General features: G+C 36.9%; 1 protein-coding gene across 1 annotated transcript in view; it reads right to left on the bottom strand.

Moving 5' to 3' along the window:
• Nucleotides 1-22585, bottom strand: part of LOC144971063 (uncharacterized) — an 80362-nt gene that overhangs the window by 1399 nt on the left and 56378 nt on the right. Inside the window, exons 15-16 of the mRNA XM_078911403.1 lie at nt 6260-6449; nt 305-412 (exon numbers count right to left, since the gene is read on the bottom strand). Coding sequence (XP_078767529.1) covers nt 305-412; nt 6260-6449 — 298 coding nt within the window. The remainder of the gene's footprint in view (nt 1-304; nt 413-6259; nt 6450-22585) is intronic.

The following is a 22585-nucleotide window of genomic DNA, read 5'->3' as shown; positions in this document are numbered from 1 at the left end:
TTAGAGATCCCAGGTTTGAAAGTTTTTGCCAAAATGAGGGTAATTTAAATCGATCGATATTTAAAGGACGAGTTTCCATGGTAAATTTTTCAATAAGTATCTCTCCAGAGTACGGGAGCTAACTGCGTGTCGAAAAGTTGTTTTAAATTGAGGCTCTACGTGTATTATTGAAAAAGACTCTATAACACATGACCTTTTCCAAACAGCACTCCGAGCTAAAACTATGTTTGAAACAATCTTGTTGAAATGTGACATGAACAATTAACTAAAAATCAAGATGGGTAGACTGTGCAATTTTTCTAACCTTTTTGGAGTGAGAAATGACGGACCAAATATCCCAGGCCTCATTGCATAAGGGCAGGATGATCATCAACAGTGCTGCCAGAAAGGCCCACACCTCTGATAGTTTTACCTGTATAATCAATAAATAAGGGGATATTGTCAGGATAAACTTCAGGCCAACGCATATATATATATATATATATATTATATATATATTATATATATATATATATTATATTATATATATATACATATGACTTACTTGACTTAGATGCCTTTCGCGTCTCGACCGAAAGATCGGGTCGCCTTGGCTGTTTCCAGTATTTCCTGTGTGAGGTGTCTCCAATATTGCCGGTCCTCTGCTAGGGTTCTCAGATTTTCAAGGTCCCCTGCCGTTATGAGACTAATGCTTTGTCCAAGTGTTGTGAGGTTTTTGTTTAGGATCACAGGGAGTGTTGTGATCGGTCTTCCTCTGAAAAGGTTCCAGTGTTTTTGGAAGTATCCCGACATGGCTTGGTTAGCTGGTATGTTTTTGTCCCTGATTAGTATGTGACCGAAAAGTTGCCATCGTTGTTGTAAAATGTCAAGGGAGATTGGTCTTTCTTTTGTGATCTTATAGAGTGATTCATTTGAGATCTTTTTTGGGTATTTGATGTCCAGTACCCTTCTTAGCTGTGTGCGATGGAAGGCATCCAGATGTTCTTCTTCGGATTTTGTCAACGCCCAAGTGCCGCAGTTATACAGAAGTACCGGTTTTACAAGAGCACGGTACAGTTTCAGTTTGGCTTTTCTCTTTATTTTGTCACCTCTAATCCATACATTGGTGAGTTTACTGAGTGCGGCGTTTGATAGCTGTTTTCTTCTTTGTACATCCTCGGTTTCTCCAATTAGTGAGCCGACTTTCTTTGTTCTTTTCCATTCCTCTTTGTTCCTCGATATTGTTGTAAATTCGGTTTTATTGGCATTGACTTGGAGGTTATATTTCATGAGGGTATTTTGTATGATGTCTATATTTGCTGGTGTTGATCCAATAAAGTCGACATCATCTGCATAGGCGATTTCTCTAGGGATTGCATTCTCAATATGAGTCGTTGGTTTTGGAATGACTTTTCGAATTCTTTCAGAGCGTGTTCTAAATATATTGTGAACAGAATCGGGCTCAGACTATCTCCTTGGGGGGTCCCGATGTTACTTTCGAACTGCGTCTGTTTTGTGGCCCCGTTTTATCCTTGGTTGTATCTTTGTGTTGCTGAGGAGAAATCGGATTATTCGGAGCGCGTCTTCGTCTACTATGTCTGTTAATATCTCCAAAAGTTTTCCTCTGTCGATCGTATCAAAGGCTGCGGACATATCGATTCCGGTTATTGTTATGGATATGTTTTCTTTGAGTGCCTTTGCTGCCAACCATTTATGTGTCCATACAACGTCCGATGTGCTTCGGTCTTGGCGAAACCCGCTTTGGCTATGTGATAGATATTTTTCTATTTTCGGTCTAATTCTGTTGAGGACAATAGTTGACAGTGTTTTTCTTATGGTATTCAGTAATGTTATTGGGCGTAGGTTGTTTACGGGTCCTTTCGTTTTTCCTGGTTTTTGTATTGTAATTAGGACACCGCTGTTTATGTCCCAGTCTTTGTGTGTTGAGAATGTTTTGTTCATTATGTTTGCAATGCTCAGATCCAGGGAGAGGGTACCGCATTTCAGCAATTCAGCGGGAATTTCATCTTCCCCTGGGGATCTGTTATTGTTTAGGCACTTTATGCTATTTCTAACTTCAATTGTTGTGATGCGGTTGTTTAGGTCTCTAGGGTTTCCTGAGAAGGGCGATATTTGTGAGACTTGTTTGTGAAATTTCTGCTGGAAGTGGTCAGTTACAATGTCAAGGATATCGTTGGGATTTGTTGTCTGTTTGCCAAATTTATCCTGTAGTTTTGGGTTCTCGAATGGTTTTCGGTTCAGAGATTTCGTCGCTTTGAACATAGACGATGCGTTATTTTTGGACTTTTCTATGTCTTCCACTTTTTGTCTAATTCCTCGTTTCTGTGTTTTATTGTAAGTGATCGAATTGAATGCAGTATTTTGTTTCGTTCCGTTTTCAGGTTTATTATTTCTTCCGAGTCTTTCGTGTTTTGTATCCTGATCCTAAGTTCTTTTTGTTGCCGCGATAGATCGTTAATAGCGATGTTAGGCGTTCGATTTGGTTTGTTCTTAGTTGTATTAATAGAGCCTGCACTTTCTTCCCCCGCATATTTCATTGTCGCTTGCGTCTCTTTCCATTCATTGTTTGGATTGCTGTTTTGCTTTATTTTCCATAGACTTGAGTTAAGTTCATATTGGTAATGAATGCGACATTCTCGCTCATTTACTATTTTTGCCGTGTTTATTTTGACTGCCGTTTTACCTTTCTGTCTTCGTTGTCTGTACACATTTATGTTGAAATTCGTTTTTACAAGTTTGTGATCGGATGTTAGCAGTGTACCACCGTATGATCGCGAGTTGGTTGAGTAGTGTTTATGGCGGTGTCGACATATGATATAGTCTATTTGGTTGTGTATTGTTATCATTTTGTCTTGGGTTTGGTCTTTCCTTTGTCCTACCCATGTTGTCTGGTGTCTTGATGGGTGGTTGAAAGCACTGTTTGTTATGAAAAGTTTTCTCTGTTCACAGAACTGGACTAATTTTTCTCCGTTATCGTTACGTTTTCCTTTTGAGTATGATCCTAAACATAGTGTGTCACTGTCGAGACGTTTTCCTACTTTGGCATTAAAATCTCCAGCAATTATTAATATTGATTTGTTTCCTATTTTGTTCAGTGTATCGTCTAGGTCTTTGTAAAATTTATCAGTTTCCTCTGGGTATTGTTTTGCGCGTTGACTTGTTGGTGCGTAAACATTTACGATTGAGATAGTGAACGTCTTCTTACCGTGATCGTCTTTGTTATTGTTATTCTGGTTCCTTGAATTGATCTTACACTTAAGCTCAAGAACACATATTCTGTCCGAAACATTCCATTCGTCACTAGTCAAATCCCTGCAGTTTTTATTTATGAGAAATCCACCACCATAGTGAGGTGAACTGGAAGCAAAGCACAGCAGTCTGTGACCATTTATTGTTTGGTCGACGCCATCTTGGATCTTCGTCTCTTGTAAACACAACACATCGATTTTATAACTTTCTAAATCTTGACACAGTTGTTCCTTTCGAATGTTACTTTTAATAGATCTTAAGTTAAAAGTTCCAATATTAAGATTAGTCCACATCAGGTAAAAATTAAAGTTTCCGGACAACATGGCTGACACCTGTTGACATTGAGCTTCGGCTCAGTGGATAGTCTTATGTTTCCATTTATTCACTGTGTGGAATCTTTAATATATATATATATATATATATATATATATATATATATAATATTATATATATATATATATATATATATATATATATATATATATATATATATATATATTATATATATATATATATATATATATATTATATAAATTATGAATTATTATTGATGGATGTCCTGTAGTTCTGACGATGTTCAATAAATTCACAATTCAGATCATTCTAAAATGATCATTATATATATATATATATATATATATATATATATATATATATATATATATATATATATATATATATATTTGTGAGATGTTGGTGGGCTAGAAATACATTCTCTTCTTGAAAAAATGTCAAGCTATACTGAGGGTGATCGGATGGGTTACAATAAACCTAATATTCTAATCGCACGGTTATGGCATTGGCTAAGAACTTCACTCACTCGACTCAGGTATCAATGGATTCCAGATTATGAGTAAACAGTAATGGATATTGTTAAAGTGCTTGCACAAAAAGAGCGCCTATCAAACAATTTGTATATTTTGAAATGGAAGTTTAGTTCTGTTGCTATAATAGCATTCTAAGACCCACTGTGCAAAGAAAAACAAGGGAAGTATTCTATCTATCGACGAGTATATTTATTTTTAAATTTCAATTATTCATTTGACATTTGATTCTGTCATTGATACTGCCTAATGAGGTAGAAAAAGAAGCACTGTGCGGGATTGAACCTATCCTTATCCTGTCGCACTCAGTGATAAAACAATTTTTTGCACTTTAGGTCAGAAAATCTTACTTCGCGTATTACATCGATTGATTCTAATGACTCCAATTCGTCAATAGGTCTAAAATCTGAAGCTTCTGGACAACATACTAAAATGTGGTTTGTCAGTTAACGGTTTAATACTATCTAGATCATGACTATGTGAGAAATCGATATGCAATGAATGAATTTGAAACATATTTATCCCACAAAATTAATCAAAAATGTATGAATTCGAGCCTTGCGGCGTTCTTTCTTTTGTTGATTAACTTAGACAGTTTCAACAACGGAACCGAATGTCAATATAAATAAATAGATGTAACTAATCTGATATAGAATATTATCTTTGTTTAAACATGCCTTAATACTTATGGCTAATGTTCATGAAAACTAAAACAACAACAAAACTAGATGATTTATATAGGGCAATATCCACTAAACGTGCTCCACGCGCTTTACTTGGGGTTCCCTAGTCAACAGCAACACTTAACATGTAGGACGAGACAACGCTGTTAATGGCCAGGCGCTCATTTTACACCTGAGTACGGTGAGAGAATGTGACTAAAGCGCCCTTTTCAAGAACTCAACAATGCGCTGCTCAGAGCGGAACTCAAACTCTGGACCTTCCGAGTTCTAGATCATATAGCCACACGTAAGGCATATTGGCGTGTCACGGGGAACCCATGCGAATGTGCTAGTTTGCGCTTGGCTAAGAAGCTCACAACATTGCCATTCGGAAGTATAACGGACCAAGACACAAAACTCTGTGTAACCATAAACTTTGATAGTCTGGTTAAAACAGTTTATTGAGAAGTATTCATAAACATGGGTGGCAAAACAATAACAAAGATCGGAGTGACGTTAACTTTATACTATCTATACAGATATGCTTAGTTACTCAAAATATTTATTTCCATTGACATGATTGATCACTCTGAAAATGCATTTACACTTTTGCACAATTAATTGTGACCCATCGACTCAACAAGTATTATGTCGGGCTGTGAGACAGATGTCAATAAATGATTTTTAAAGTCAAACTGACCAGAAAAATGTGAATTTCTAGTGTACATCCCTTTCAAAAACAATCTAGTACATTGCCTTCCATAAAACACCTCAACTTAACAAAGGTGTTGTGTTTTTTTATTTTTTTTTTTTACTTTTCACTATAAATTCAGTTCGGATCCGCTGACTCATCCCAACACAATAGCGTTTCGAGGCGGTAGGCCACACAATTTCAAACGTTCATAAGTTTTTGAGACAATAGGCTTCAACAGCCGTGACATCACTTCCCTCGTAATAGTATAGTAACTTAGTAACTGGTTCTAAACTATCGGAACAATGGCGGACGCCCTTTTGAAATACTTCTCCGACGAGCATAAAAGTGTATCCAGAGGACAAAAACTTTATAAATCTGATCATGTTTTTGACTTTTATACATTCTGATCACATGACATGTGAAAAAGTTCTAACCAGCATGAAGAATAAAAAGTACCGATTTTCTTTGTTTAGAATCAAATGCCCTGTTGCTGACATCAGACTATTGAATCCTATTGGGAATGTCAACACTCAACCAATTTGCCATAATCTGGAAAAACATGAATTAAAAAAGATGACCAGAAAACTCGTTATTAAAATATCTCTCGATTTCAATGAAACTGATCTTGGTAGAAACTCTCAAACCTGGGACCTCGCGAGGTCTTCCAGAGAAGTACCAGATTTGAGAGTTTTTGCCAAGATGAAGGTTATTTAAATCGATCGATATTTGATGACAAGTTTTCTGGCCAAATTTTAAAATACGTGTCTTTCCATTGTATGATAGTTAACGGGTTAACAACAGATCATTGATTCATTCAGTCTCATGCTTACCCATCCGATAAACTCTTGCAGGTTCATGACCTTGACCGCTACCATGATGGAGGGCCAGATAATGACCAAGAGGAGTGAGAATACGATGGACATGATGTAGGCCAGAATCCGGACACGTTTGAATGCCTTCTGAGTGTCTGCCAGGGACGGCCGGTTGTCCAGGCGACGGAATTCAGACAAAGCCAGTTCTCTGGGGGTGGGAAAAATGTAGTTCCATAAACCCTCAACACTTTGGTTGACTTTCCATAATAATAATAATAATAATAATAATAATAATAATAATAATAATAATATATAATAATAATAATAATAGTAATAATAATAATAATAATAATAATAATAATAATAATAATAATAATAATAATAATAATAATAATAATAATAATAATAATAGACTCTTATAGAGCGGACGGTATCCTTAACAATGAGGCTCTTGGCGCTTTAAATTACATCATCACAAAACAATATTTAAAGTACATGACATAAAAAAAAGAAATGATTGCAAGAATTTCTTGAAAACAGACAATGATTTGGATTGTCGGATGCTCTGTGGAATGAATGGTGTTCCATACAGTCGGACCAAAATGAGAAAAGGACCTTGTTTGTTCCCGCCTTTGTACGAATGCGTGGAATAGCCAAACGGGTGATGTCATTGGAGGAACGCAAAGGTCGGTAAGAGTGGGGGAAAATGTAGTTTGAGTTACTTCTCTCTCTCATTTGATAATCATGTTTTACTTTTAATCTTAAATGTCTTAGACTTAAGTCTTAGTTTTTGAGTCGGTGTATGATATTCATGTGGAATTTGTAACAGGATTTGTGTTTCATGTTTGCTATTTTGTCTTGCCTTGAATGTGCGACTATATGGTCTAGTGGTATGACACTAGGTTTCGGATCGGAAGGTCCTGGGTTCGAGCCTCGCTCGGCGCATAGTTGAGTCCTTGGAGAAGGCTTTTTACTCACATTCTCTCACCGTACTCATGTGTTTTGGAACTGTTTACTGATGATTAACTTTATGAGGAAAATGTTGTCTGTTACATTCACAAATCTAGATTGATATGAGTTTACGATAGTAGATTTATAGTAGATTTTCTCACTGATACTTTCCCATCCAGGTAACATAAGTGTGTCATTTTTGTCTAGTCTTGTAACAAACGTCAAGCGATGTTCAATGTGGTCATTGACCTGATGGGTGATGCCAGACCTACCTACCTGTGCGGCTATGTGGTCTAGTGGTATGAAACTTGCTTTCGGATTGGAAGGTCCTGGGTTCGAACCTCGCTCGGCGCATAGTGAGTCCTTGGAAAGGGCTCTTTACTCACATTCTCTCTCCGTAGTCAGGTGTAAAATGCGTACCTGGCCGTTAACATCGTTATATCTGTCCGATAAAGTTTAATATCACGTATCAGGCGGCATGTCTCGTTCTTCATGTTAAGTGTTGCTGTTGGTCAGGGACCCCTTGTAAAACGCTTTGAGCACGTTTAGTGGATATTGCTCTATATAAAAGCTCTTTTTTTTTTTTACATAACATACAAATCTACCCTTATCAAACTAGATAACGCTTCATTTTTTTCTGGCAACCAAGCTTTTAAACAAGAAATGTTATTGAATTAAATGTCTTTATAAAGCTATGATATTAAAGTAAAAAAAAAAAATCGTTGAATTACGGTTTTTTCGTTATAATTGGCAGGTCTGTGATAATGTAATATTTGTAAAGACCTAGTCATCTGTCATGAGGTAAGGGAATTTACAAATGTTAACCAAAGTCGATCTAGATGTAAATGATTACCTGCGACATGCAATTATAGTGCATGGGCCAGTGGGCGAAACCCTCCCCCCCCCCCCCCTGGGGGAGTTTTCGCCACATGGTTTTTCTGAAACAGCACTATATCTTGAGTATTAATCCGGGTGTTACCGTTTTTTCAAGTGTCATTTACGAGAGTTACGGCCCTTGAAAGGTCATTAGGTGCAATTTTTTGTGAAATCGTTTTTGTGCATAAAATGGTTGTTTATCACCTTAAAATTGTTTCACATACAATCAATAATGGAATTTTATTGTAATTTCTCATTTTTTGCCTCATGTCATAAAATATTTTACAAAGCCATATAGCGTTTTTAAATCTTTGATAGCCATTTTCTCTATAATTTGAAAAAAAATCTATTACAGTGTACTTGTTTCCCTTCAGGATGAATAAACAAGAGGGATTTTGCACTAGCACAATTCAGGCATGCTTCAGGGACATATAACACAAATTAATCCGGGTGTTACAGTTTTTTCCAAGTATCATTTACAGGAGTTATGGCCCTTGAAAGGTCATCGGGTGCAATTTTTCGTGAACTCATTTTTGTGAATAAAATGATTGTTTATCACCCTAAAATTGTTTCGAATGCAATAAATAGTGGAATTTTATTGTCATTTCCCATTTTTTGCCTCATATCATAAAATATTTTACAAAGCCATATAGCGTTTTTAAATCTTTGATAGCCATTTTCTCTATAATTTGAAAAAAAATCTATTACAGTGTACTTGTTTCCCTTCAGGATGAATAAACAAGAGGGATTTTGCACTAGCACAATTCAGGCATGCTTCAGGGACATATAACACAAATTAATCCGGGTGTTACAGTTTTTTCAAGTATCATTTACAGGAGTTATGGCCCTTGAAAGGTCATCGGGTGCAATTTTCGTGAACTCATTTTTGTGAATAAAATGATTGTTTATCACCCTAAAATTGTTTCGAATGCAATAAATAGTGGAATTTTATTGTTATTTCTCATTTTTTGCCTCATATCATAAAATATTTTACAAAGCCATATAGCGTTTTTAAATCTTTGATAGCCATTTTCTCTATAATTTGAAAAAAAAATCTATTACAGTGTACTTGTTTCCCTTCAGGATGAATAAACAAGAGGGATTTTGCACTAGCACAATTCAGGCATGCTTCAGGGACATATAACACAAATTAATCCGGGTGTTACAGTTTTTTCAAGTATCATTTACAGGAGCTATGGCCCTTGAAAGGTCATCGGGTGCAATTTTTCGTGAACTCATTTTTGTGAATAAAATGATTGTTTATCACCCTAAAATTGCTTCAAATGCAATAAATAGTGGAATTTTATTGTCATTTCTCATTTTTTGCCTCATATCATAAAATATTTTACAAAGCTATATAGGGTTTTTAAATCTTTGATATTGATAGCCATTTTCTCTATAATATGAAAAAATATATATTACAGTGTATTTGCTTCCTTTCAGTGATAAATAAACAAGAGGAATTTTGTACTAGCACAATTCAGGCATGATTAATGGGCATATAACACATATACATTTGTAACATTTGACCTTGCTGTAGCAAAGAAAGCTTACGATATTGTCTGGCAAAACCCACAGCTTTACAAAACAGTCATTATTCACCTGGGTGTCTTTCACACCATAGTTTCATATCTTGGTGCCCTGGGAAAGCTCCAAAGTGGATCTGGTTTTGAAGAAATTGTGACTGAAGCAGGGCTATGTGCACATGGTTCTATGGATAGGGTTATGAGTGGAAAGAACTACAACAGGGCTATACGAGTGCATGTGTCTGTTTTGGAGGCTCTAGAGAGGCTTCTGCTTGCAAAATTTGAGCAGAACACGGATTCAAAACTCAGTAAAGACCTCATGTCTTACATAAAGGAATTCACCGAAGGAATTTCAAGCCATACAGCTAATAAAATTCTCCAGTCAACTGTGTATGCTGAGTTATTTTCCCAGTATGAAGCCTTCAAAGAGAGTGTCCGCTCAGGAAAGTACGGAAAAACTGCACAATACTGGATCCAATACATGGACAGAGTTTGGCTTCTCCTCCAGTTTCTGCGAGCTACCAACTTTCTTCTTCATATATCTTGTTTAAAAGAACTGTGCACACTGCTTTTTACCATGAATCACCACAATTATGCCAAGTATCTCAGTGTATATTTTGTGTCACTAGCCAACCTGATTCATTCCCACCCAGGGGCAGAAGAAATGTTACAAGATAATGGATTTAGTGTCTCCAGATCAAGGACGCCTGCTGGAAGAATAGCAGTTGATATGACCATTGGACAAACAATAAACAAACATGCAAAGACAAAAGGAGGTATTGTTGGGTTCAGCAAGAGTCTTCCAAGCTATTACCGTTGGAGTGTAACAAGACACAATCGAGCAGAATATGTATCAGCAACCCAAAGAATGATCAGCAACAACAACTGTATAGATATAGACACCCACAAAGAATTGAGCCTTGCAGAAAAAAGACAAAGTGAAAAGCGAGTGCAAAAGATCCTCCAGGCATTTTCAGCATTATTTATCAATCCCTTTGAAGTTGAAGATGGTCTGGTCAGTCTAGCTTCAGGAATGAAAGTGCAAGAGGATGTTGCTGATGACCTGCTAGCCGTGGAAAAAACAGGAAAAAGATTGTTTGAAAGTTTTGTTGAAAACAGACTGAAGGAAAAGACTGTAGAATTTCACAAGCCATTAGAAAGGAACAAGACCAAGACATTTGCATCATTGAGGAAAGTGGTAACAGTGAAAAAAGACATGAACGTGGTCAAAATCAAGGCACAAAGAAATTTATTTGGCCAGCTTCTTGTTTTGTCCCAAGAACACAGTGTTGATCTTCAAAAAGTTCTTCAATATCCTCTAACACCTACTCCATGGTCGCTGGCTTCATCAGATGGTTTACCTCTGAAGACCAACAAAGCAACTCTGTTGCACAAGCTCACGCCTGACAATTCATTAATGTTCGAGGATTATGTAAAAACAAAACAAACACCGTTTACATTGTTGATGGCAATGCACTGTTACAAACTCTGTCAGCAATCCCAAATACATTTGGTGAAGTAGCCAAACTTACATTTTCCTCCTTACCACAAGCAGCTTGTGTACACTTTGTGACTGATACTTACATAGAAGATTCAATCATAGAAGATGCATACTTGTTAAGAGGATCTGCAACAACAGTGCCCAGACGTTGGAAATCATTTCTCAGCTGCGTTGATAACAAAAGACCCCTCATCAGGTTTCTCCTCAAGGAATGGGAAAGTAACGAATATGCAAAGAAACTGAGAAACAGGGAAATCTTCTTTGTCTGTGAAGAGAGATGCACCTTACTTTACAGTGACACGGATGAATTTACCACAGCTGTACCTTGTCTAGATCTCTACTCATCACAGGAAGAGGCAGACACACGAATTATACTGCACTGTCAATATGCTTCCCGCCAACCAAACTGTGAAACAATTGTTGTCAGATCACCAGACACGGATGTCTTCTTACTTCTCCTTTCATTCTCAGAGACAATTGGAAAGACCCTGATTTTTGATACTGGCTGTGGCAACAACAGGCGACAAATCAATGTCTCTCAGATAGCAAAGATGCATTACTTGGTGTCCATGCATTCACAGGCTGTGACACAACAAGTTGCTTTGCTGGGCAAGGAAAGCTGAAAGCTCTAAAGTTTCTTCAAAAGGAGGAAGATCTTAGAATTCTGTTCTCCAGATTTGGAACATCAGCAGCTGTTTCGAGTAATGACTGTCTCATGTTAGAGTCATTTGTGTGCAAGCTGTATGGCAAAACCTCATGCACAAGTGTCAACAAAGTGAGGTATGACATAGTTCGCCAGCGTTTCAAAGGAAAGAAAGGTACCATCTCATGCAGTGGTGGAATTGATCTGTGTCAGATGCCTCCTTGTAGTCAAGTATTGTCACTGCACATATCAAGAGCCAACTTTCAAACTCTCATTTGGAGGAATGCAGTGTGCCAGAATCCTAGCATTCCAAAACCAGAGGATAACGGTTGGCAGAGAAATTCTGCAAATGAATTGGAAGTACAGTGGTTCAAAGATGCTTTCATTCCAGATGAGTTGCAGGAAATTGTGTATGAAGAAAGCTGCACCAGTACTGCCGAGGATGGTAGTGATAGCTTTGACAGTGATTTCCTTGACGACACTTCAGAGGACGAAGAGGATTTTGCTACTGATGATGAGGATATGTAATAAATTGGTGAGCAGTGCAAACTGTTAAGGAGTAAAGCATGTTTGCAAAACACATAAGGATATTGTTTTTATGTACTTACTGCATCTTGAATCAAGAATCCCTTTTGAGTATCAATTATTCTTCATAATATAACAATGCGATTTCGTTCAAAAGTCTTCGGTAATGATGCTTCACTTGGGTTGTGAACAAATTAATCTTTTTTCATGATATATCTATTGTTTTTACCACACCTTCAACTTACTTTTAAATGTGACAACTGACATCAATACCATGTTTAAAAAGAATGAAAATTATGATGAATTTGGCATCCGACAAAGTGGAGAAAAATGTAAGGGTTGCGTACACTTTTAGTTTTTCCTGTGACGTAGAAATATGAAGGTTGTTGTTGAGGCTTGGGCCATAGCTTTCTTCAGTGCTACATTTTTAATTAACATGCTGTTTTTGGCCATATTTAAAATAATTTTTTGTGTAAAACACTGAAATAGCCCATAAGTTTAGATATGACACTTCATGAGATTACTGACAAATTGTTTCAACTTTCTGTGAGTCTATATAATATTTACAAATTGAAAGCTTGTGCACATAGTTTGATAGTATATTCAATTTCCTTCAGTTTGATACCCAATTTGCATATATTTGAATTAATATTGTAGTCTCCAGAGCCTTTGAAAGAAATGTTGTCTCTTTTTTGCAAGGGGACACAACTCACTTTTTTCAAAGAGCCATAACTCTCTTAAATGACACTTATTTTTACGGTAACAGTGGAATTTGTATGGCCAATAAGTTCTATTATTTGAAAAACATAGTGGCATAAACTCCCAAATGGGGGGGAGGGGGGGTCCCAGTGGCCTAAGCACTATTAGTGTTTGTACAAAACGACAGATGACATAATTTAGTCTATGAAAATGGAAGTTAGTATCGGTACATACGTCCAAGTGGATGAATAAATTGTTGAAGTGCGGTAACGACGGCGAATCCGTGGAAATCTTCTCTTTGGATGCCCATGTCTTTTTGTTAATTTTATTTGATAACCAGTGCTTATGACACCTGGGCAATGCTTCTCCTACAGACACATAGTGGCACGCCCCTCGGACAGTCATCCAAATGTAAACAATGGCAATAGGATTCAATAGTCTTATGTCACGTCCGCTCAGCAACGAGCAGCTTGGTTCTAAACAAAGAAAATCGGTACATTTTATTCTTCAGGCTTGCTAGAACTTTTTCACATGTCATGAGATCAGAAAGTATAAAAGTAAAAACATGATCAGATTTATGTTTTTCTCCTCTGGATACAATTGTATGCTCTTCGGAGAGGTATTTCAAAAGGGCGTCCGCCATTGTTCCGATTGTTTAGAACCAGTTACTAAGTTACTATGCGTCATTACGAGGGAAGTGACGTCACGACTGTTGAAGCCTATTATTGCTAAACTAAACAAACTACACAATATTTCCATCGATGGTATGCGTTTAAGTAAATACTCATTAGTAATACAAGCCGGATCAATCGTTCCGTCATAGAGAACTATGTGTAACCTTTAACATTAATAGATTGATTGAGCGAATCTAGTGAGAACTAATCACATAACTAGCATCCCCAACCCCCCCCCCCCCCCAAAAAAAAAAAACCCTCAGTGATAACAGCGTCTTCATTCTATTCAACAACCAGCTATATTTGTCGAGTGGGTTTGAGTGATTGTCACAAATCCTACGTTTTGATTGATACCAAATCTACAGGTTAATACAAAGGTCTCCAGCTCTTTCACCTGATATCCCACAGTGCCAATAGATAGTATGCGCTTGGCTAAGAAGCTCACAACATTGGCATCCGGAAGTTTTACGGACCAAGACACAAAACTGTGTGTAACCATGAACGTTTATTGTCTGATTAATAAATTTAGTTAGAATTACTCATAAACGTGGATGGTAAAAAACAAAAATAAAGGCCCGAGTGACGTCAACTTCATTCTATCTATAGTCTAGCTACTTTAAAGCATTATCCATCGACCAAAATCAGATGTCAACAGGAGACAACTTCAATGATCCAAGTAAACAAAATAGAGATTTATAAACACTTTCGGTGATGATTTATAATTGTGCATTTTGATCCATAAAATCTTGCCAACCCCTCTCATGATAAGTGCTTAGGTGTGATTGTGTAGCAATAATATTCTAAGAGTTATATGTGCTAGTCTCTCCCTATCAATTCCATTAGCTATAAAATCAATTCTTTACCCAAGAGATCAACCAACAAAGCTTTGATCATTTGGATGTCCATGGTACGACAAACGTCTCTCAATGTAATCCCATGCTCTCTCTCTCTCTCTCTCTCTCTCTCTCTCTCTCTCTCTCTCTCTCTCTCTGTGTGTATGTGTGTGTGTGTGTGTGTGTGTGTGTGTGTGTGTGTGCATCTCTCTCAGTAAGACTACTGTTAGGCATTTCATTTCATCACCGGTAGAGGACAAGCGGATCTTTCTGCCATCTTATATTATCGATCCAATTAACATTTGAAAGCTACCATTAGCACCAGGAACGAGTCAGTCATAACGACATTAAACAACATTATCGCCGTTATTATTATTATTATTATTATTATTATTATTATTATTATTATTATTATTATTATTATTATTATTATTATTATTGTTATTATTATTATTATTATTATTATTATTATTATTATTATTATTATTATTATTATAGTCACTGGCGCATCTTGCTTATGAAACTGCCTCTAAGGCCATTGAGCGATCAACGATATCGAAATTCAAAACTATATTCAACGTAACCAATCCCAAGGGATTAGAATGTTACTTAGTTTTTATCGAACGGTTTCCCAAACTTATAGTGCATGGGCCAGTGGGCGAAACCCTCCCCCCCCCCCCCCCCCCCCTGGGGAGTTTTCGCCACATGGTTTTTCTGAAACAGCAATATATCTTGAGTATTAATCCGGGTGTTACCGTTTTTTCAAGTGTCATTTACGAGAGTTACGGCCCTTGAAAGGTCATTAGGTGCAATTTTTTTGTGAAATCGTTTTTGTGCATAAAATGGTTGTTTATCACCTTAAAATTGTTTCACATACAATCAATAATGGAATTTTATTGTAATTTCTCATTTTTTGCCTCATATCATAAAATATTTTACAAAGCCATATAGCGTTTTAAAATCTTTGATAGCCATTTTCTCTATAATTTGAAAATAAAATCTATTACAGTGTACTTGTTTCCCTTCAGGATGAATAAACAAGAGGGATTTTGCACTAGCACAATTAAGGCATGCTTTAGGGACATATAACACAAATTAATCCGGGTGTTACAGTTTTTTCAAGTATCATTTACAGGAGTTATGGCCCTTGAAAGGTCATCGGGTGCAATTTTTCGTGAACTCATTTTTGTGCATAAAATGATTGTTTATCGCCCTAAAATTGCTTCAAATGCAATAAATAGTGGAATTTATTGTTATTTCTCATTTTTTGCCTCATATCATAAAATATTTTACAAAGCCATATAGCGTTTTTAAATCTTTGATAGCCATTTTCTCTATAATTTGAAAAAAAAAATCTATTACAGTGTACTTGGTTCCCTTCAGGATGAATAAACAAGAGGGATTTTGCACAAGCACAATTCAGGCATGCTTTAGGGACATATAACACAAATTAATCCGGGTGTTACAGTTTTTTCAAGTATCATTTACAGGAGTTAATGCCCTTGAAAGGTCATCGGGTGCAATTTTTCGTGAACTCATTTTTGTGAATAAAATGATTGTTTATCACCCTAAAATTGCTTCAAATGCAATAAATAGTGGAATTTTATTGTCATTTCTCATTTTTTGCCTCATATCATAAAATATTTTACAAAGCTATATAGGGTTTTTAAATCTTTGATAGCCATTTTCTCTATAATATGAAAAAAATATATATTACAGTGTATTTGCTTCCTTTCAGTGATAAATAAACAAGAGGAATTTTGTACTAGCACAATTCAGGCATGATTAATGGGCATATAACACATATACATTTGTAACATTTGACCTTGCTGTAGCAAAGAAAGCTTACGATATTGTCTGGCAAAACCCACAACTTTACAAAACAGTCATTATTCACCTGGGTGTCTTTCACACCATAATGTCATATCTTGGTGCCCTGGGAAAGCTCCAAAGTGGATCTGGTTTTGAGGATATTGTGAGTGAAGCAGGGCTATGTGCACATGGTTCTATGGATAGGGTTATGAGTGGAAAGAACTACAACAGGGCTATACGAGTGCATGTGTCTGTTTTGGAGGCTCTAGAGAGGCTTCTGCTTGCAAAATTTGAGCAGGACACGGATTCAAAACTCAGTAAAGACTTCATGTCTTACATTAAGGAATTCACCGAAGGAATTTCAAGCCATACAGCTAATAAAATTCTCCAGTCAACTGTGTATGCTGAGTTATTTTCCCAGTATGAAGCCTTCAAAGAGAGTGTCCGCTCAGGAAAGTACGGAAAAACTGCACAATACTGATCCAATACATGGACAGAGTTTGGCTTCTCCTCCAGTTTCTGCGAGCTACAAAGACAAACAACTTTCTTCTTCATATATCTTGTTTAAAAGAACTGTGCCCACTGCTTTTTACCATAAATCACCACAATTATGCCAAGTATCTCAGGGTATATTTTGTGTCACTAGCCAACCTGATTCATTCCCACCCAGGGGCAGAAGAAATGTTACAAGATAATGGATTTAGTGTCTCCAGATCAAGGACGCCTGCTGGAAGAATAGCAGTTGATATGACCATTGGACAAACAATAAACAAACATGCAAAGACAAAAGGAGGTCTTGTTGGGTTCAGCAAGAGTCTTCCAAGCTATTACCGTTGGAGTGTAACAAGACACAATCGAGCAGAATATGTATCAGCAACCCAAAGAATAATCAGCAACAACAACTGTATAGATATAGACACCCACAAAGAATTGAGCCTTGCAGAAAAAAGACAGTGAAAAGCGAGTGCAAAAGATCCTCCAGGCATTTTCAGCATTTATCAATCCCTTTGAAGTTGAAGATGGTCTGGTCAGTCTAGCTTCAGGAATGAAAGTGCAAGAGGATGTTGCTGATGACCTGCTAGCCGTGGAAAAAACAGGAAAAAGATTGTTTGAAAGTTTTGTTGAAAACAGACTGAAGGAAAAGACTGTAGAATTTCACAAGCCATTAGAAAGGAACAAGACCAAGACATTTGCATCATTGAGGAAAGTGGTAACAGTGAAAAAAGACATGAACGTGGTCAAAATCAAGGCACAAAGAAATTTATTCGGCCAGCTTCTTGTTTTGTCCCAAGAGCACAGTGTTGATCTTCAAAAAGTTCTTCAATATCCTCTAACACCTACTCCATGGTCGCTGGCTTCATCAGATGGTTTACCTCTGAAGACCAACAAAGCAACTCTGTTGCACAAGCTCACGCCTGACAATTCATTAATGTTCGAGGATTATGCAAAAAAACAAACAAACACCGTTTACATTGTTGATGGCAATGCACTGTTACAAACTCTGTCAGCAATCCCAAATACATTTGGTGAAGTAGCCAAACTTACATTTTCCTCCTTACCACAAGCAGCTTGTGTACACTTTGTGACTGATACTTACATAGAAGATTCAATCAAAGGTTGTGAGAGATTGAGGAGAGGATCTTCTGAAGATAATGCATACTTGTTAAGAGGATCTGCAACAACAGTGCCCAGACGTTGGAAATCATTTCTCAGCTGCGTTGATAACAAAAGATCCCTTATCAGGTTTCTCCTCAAGGAATGGGAAAGTAACGAATATGCAAAGAAACTGAGAAACAGGGAAATCTTCTTTGTCTGTGAAGAGAGATGCACCTTACTTTACAGTGACACGGATGAATTTACCACAGCTGTACCTTGTCTAGATCTCTACTCATCACAGGAAGGGGCAGACACACGAATTATACTGCACTGTCAATATGCTTCCCGCCAACCAAACTGTGAAACAATTGTTGTCATATTGTCACAAGGTGCGTTCGCAACTCGCAATGGATGCGAAGGCCGCTTATGACCTTAAAGTGTGGAGAGGTAGACGTGGACGTTACAATCACCAACAGAACACCGTATCTGACAAGAGAGCCATTATTATTTATTTAAAGTAAAAGAAAGGGGAACAGCTCATAGTTATTGAGCACAACAGAATAACATTGCATATATTGACAGGAAAAATCAAAAATACATACAAGTAAAAAGTAGTAATGCAATATAAAATTCATGTAAGTTTTAACCAAAAGAAACTATACTTCACCCAGGTTGCAACCGTTTCATTAATTCCCACTAAAATGAAATTATTAATTACATATAGGGTCAAAATAAACTGTTCATATTCCGAAAGGAGAATAAAATTGATTAACAAAATTGTTCACACAGGGTGCGGTGTTCCAGCCTGTTCAAATCCAAAATTGTTCCAAAATAAAACACATAGGTCGAGTGTTACTTCCTCATCTTTACAAACGTCACATTGTATTTTGTTCATATTTATCAAAAACAGGTATCGGGTGCTGCCACAAATTATATTGTTCATATTTCTCAAAAACTATATTGTTCAAAAGGGTTCAAAACACATTTGCCGGGCGCTATGTCCTAGCCCCGTCAAAATTACAAAGTTCAAAGATGCAAACGCATTTACTGGGCGCTATGTCCTAGCCCCGTCAGCTCTTCACTATATTAGAAGATAGATATAGATATATTAGTAAAAATGAAATTAACATAGACACAATGATAGCGTAAGTGATCAATTAGTATTTACTTAAAAATAATTCATTTAACTGAGGTCACGTTCTCAATTTCAACACAATTAAACTCAATGAATTAATTATTCACTAAAACAATAAAACTGTATATTATTTTAAACTTTAAGATAAGTGAAATAATTTTACGATATTAATCACTTAATCACTTGATGATTACTCAGCACATCAAAACAATATTATAAATTTTATATATTCTCACCGAGCACAAATTACAAAAACACAATATCGCTTAGAGCCCATAACCGGGTACGATATACAAAATACTGGCCATATTAGGCCCACTTCGGCTACAATACAGCCTAAAACACAATGCTGGCCAACACACAGGCCCAACACATATCGCCTGAGAGCCCATATTCGGGTGCGACATAAAATACTGGCCACTTTGGGCCCTTTTCACTGTGGCTTCAACATAGCCAAACAGAATTCCAGCCAACACACAGGCTGTACAGGTCTTCCTTCTTCGACCTCAAATCGCAGACTGCCCGTTGAACATCGGAACAAGCCGAAACATAGGACAGGGTATCTAACGGTATCTCGGTTGATGCATAAGATTGATGAGGGTGTTTTAACACTGATGGAACATGATAACCATCCGTTCTTTCATTGCCTTCATAGTCTACACCACCCACGGCGAAATCAAGGGAGTCCCTATTCCAACACCCATCCTACACTCATAAATCATTTAATTATATGGGTTTGATTCTACCCGAGACCTTGGTGGGTAGGACAACTATCTCCCTTTGTTACCTAGAAGGCATTTCTTTACACAGATCACCAGACACGGATGTCTTCTTACTTCTCCTTTCATTCTCAGAGACAATTGGAAAGACCCTGATTTTTTATACTGGCTGTGGCCATAATAGGCGACAAATCAATGCCTCTCAGATAGCAAAGACTTTGTCTAAACAGATGTGTGATGCATTACTTGGTGTCCATGCATTCACAGGCTGTGACACAACAAGTTGCTTTGCTGGGCAAGGAAAGCTGAAAGCTCTAAAATTTCTTCAAAAGGAGGAAGATCTTAGAATTTTGTTCTCCAGATTTGGAACATCAGCAGCTGTTTCGAGTAATGACTGTCTCATGTTAGAGTCATTTGTGTGCAAGCTGTATGGCAAAACCTCATGCACAAGTGTCAACAAAGTGAGGTATGACATAGTTCTCCAGCGTTTCAAAGGAAAGAAAGGTACCATCTCATGCAGTGGTGGAAATTGATCTGTGTCAGATGCCTCCTTGTAGTCAAGTATTGTCACTGCACATATCAAGATCCAACTTTCAAACTCTCATTTGGAGGAATGCAGTGTGCCAGAATCCTAGCATTCCAAAACCAGAGGATAACGGTTGGCAGAGAAATTCTGCAAATGAATTGGAAGTACAGTGGTTCAAAGATGCTTTCATTCCAGATGAGTTGCAGGAAATTGTGTATGAAGAAAGCTGCACCAGTACTGACGAAGATACATATGCCGAGGATGGTACTGTTAGCTTTGACAGTGATTTCCTTGACGACACTTCAGAGGACGAAGAGATTTTGCTACTGATGATGAGGATATGTAATAAATTGGTGAGCAGTGCAAACTGTTAAGGAGTAAAGCATGTTTTCAAAACACATAAGGATATTGTTTTTATGTACTTACTGCATCTTGAATCAAGAATCCCTTTTGAGTATCAATTATTCTTCATAATATAACAATGCGATTTCGTTCAAAAGTCTTCGGTAATGATGCTTCACTTGGATTGTGAACAAATTAGTCTTTTTTTCATGATATATCTATTGTTTTTACCACACCTTCAACTTACTTTTAAATGTGACAACTAGACATCAATACCATGTTTAAAAAGAATGAAAATTATGATGAATTTGGCATCCCAGAAAGTGGAGAAATATTTAAGGGTTTCGTACACTTTTAGTTTTTCCTGTGACGTAGAAATATGAAGGTTGTTGTTGAGGCTTGGGCCATAGCTTTCTTCAGTGCTACACTTTTAATGAACATGCTGTTTTTGGCCATATTTAAAATAATTTTTGTGTAAAACACTGAAATAGCCCATAAGTTTAGATATGACACTTCATGAGATTACTGACAAATTGTTTCAACTTTCTGTGAATCTATATAATATTTACAAATGGAAAGCTTGTGCACATAGTTTGATAGTATATTCAATTTCCTTCAGTTTGATACCCAATTTGCATATATTTGAATTAATATTGTAGTCTCCAGAGCCTTTGAAAGAAATGTTGTCTCTTTTTTGCAAGGGGACACAACTCACTTTTTCAAAGGGCCATAACTCTCTTAAATGACACTTATTTTTACGGTAACAGTGGAATTTGTATGGCCAATAAGTTCTATTATTTGAAAAACATAGTGGCATAAACTCCCAAAGGGGGGGGGGGAGGGGGGGGGGTCCCAGTGGCCTAAGCACTATTAGAATCACGTTCCGCATCGAAGAGGACGTGAGCGAAATTAAATTGAATAGACGTGAGCGAAATTAAATTGATATTGAATCCATCATTAAGATATCAACCGATATCTCTGTGGAAGTTTGAGAGCCTCGACTAATAAATGGCCTGCTTGATGATGGGCATGGATGGGTACATTATCAGACGTCAGAGCTCCGGCAGTTTTTCTTATTTATGCATTGAAATCTTTTCATTTATCTCTATTTTCTGCATTTCATCTCAGATTTTGAAACTATTCACGTGATGTCGATTGCGTATTGCCATTTAATAGTTATTCAACACAGAGAAGCTATTGATCATCCAATAGGTTAATTTGGGATGACATTTTTTAAAAACACCACTCGGTTTTTTGATAATGGGGTTTTATCTCGGCGCCATATTTGCAGGCCTGATAACCGGACGCAACGATGGGCTCGTTTTAACATTGTTGTAATGGACAATATTTTGCGTTAGTTTGAGAGTATTTCCATTACAATAATGAGACCATAACATTTTAGGTTATCAGACCTGCAAATGAGTACTTGTCGGGTTTTATCTATCTCTTTCCATAAAGATAAACGATGTCACCTTATTTCAAAAAAAGTTGAACGAAGTCAATGACCGGATGGTGGCCATTGCAGCAAAAATCAAGCCCTGGCGTTGTGTTTACGCACTCATTATCCAACTCGATTCAGATGTGAATGAATACATGTCTATACCTGACGACAGATGTCGTAAACTGCCAGTACAAGACTGACGCCTAACACGCGGTTTGTACTGAATGAAAGGGAAAATTAATTGTAATATGTAACCTGCTGGGGGAAATAGATGAAATTGTGAAGCGCATATACGCATGTTGAATCCATGAAAATGCTCTATATAATTATCCATATTTTTAAATTGCATTCTCGAGTTACATTAAACAACATAAAATTAGACGGTATCAGCCATATTATAATAATGCTAACATAACATGGAAAGATATTTAGGATTTACGTTTATTATCATTTCAATGTCTTTGATTGGACGAATACAAAGCTATTTATCAATAATCTCATCAATGAATCATTCATCGAATGAATTAAAAATATTACTGGTCTTA

Source organism: Berghia stephanieae, chromosome 4, assembly GCF_034508935.2.
Source record: "Berghia stephanieae isolate SIO BIC M18660-M18661 chromosome 4, UCSD_Bste_1.3, whole genome shotgun sequence".
NCBI lineage: Eukaryota > Metazoa > Mollusca > Gastropoda > Nudibranchia > Aeolidiidae > Berghia > Berghia stephanieae.
This window is presented reverse-complemented; position numbering and strand designations above follow the sequence as displayed.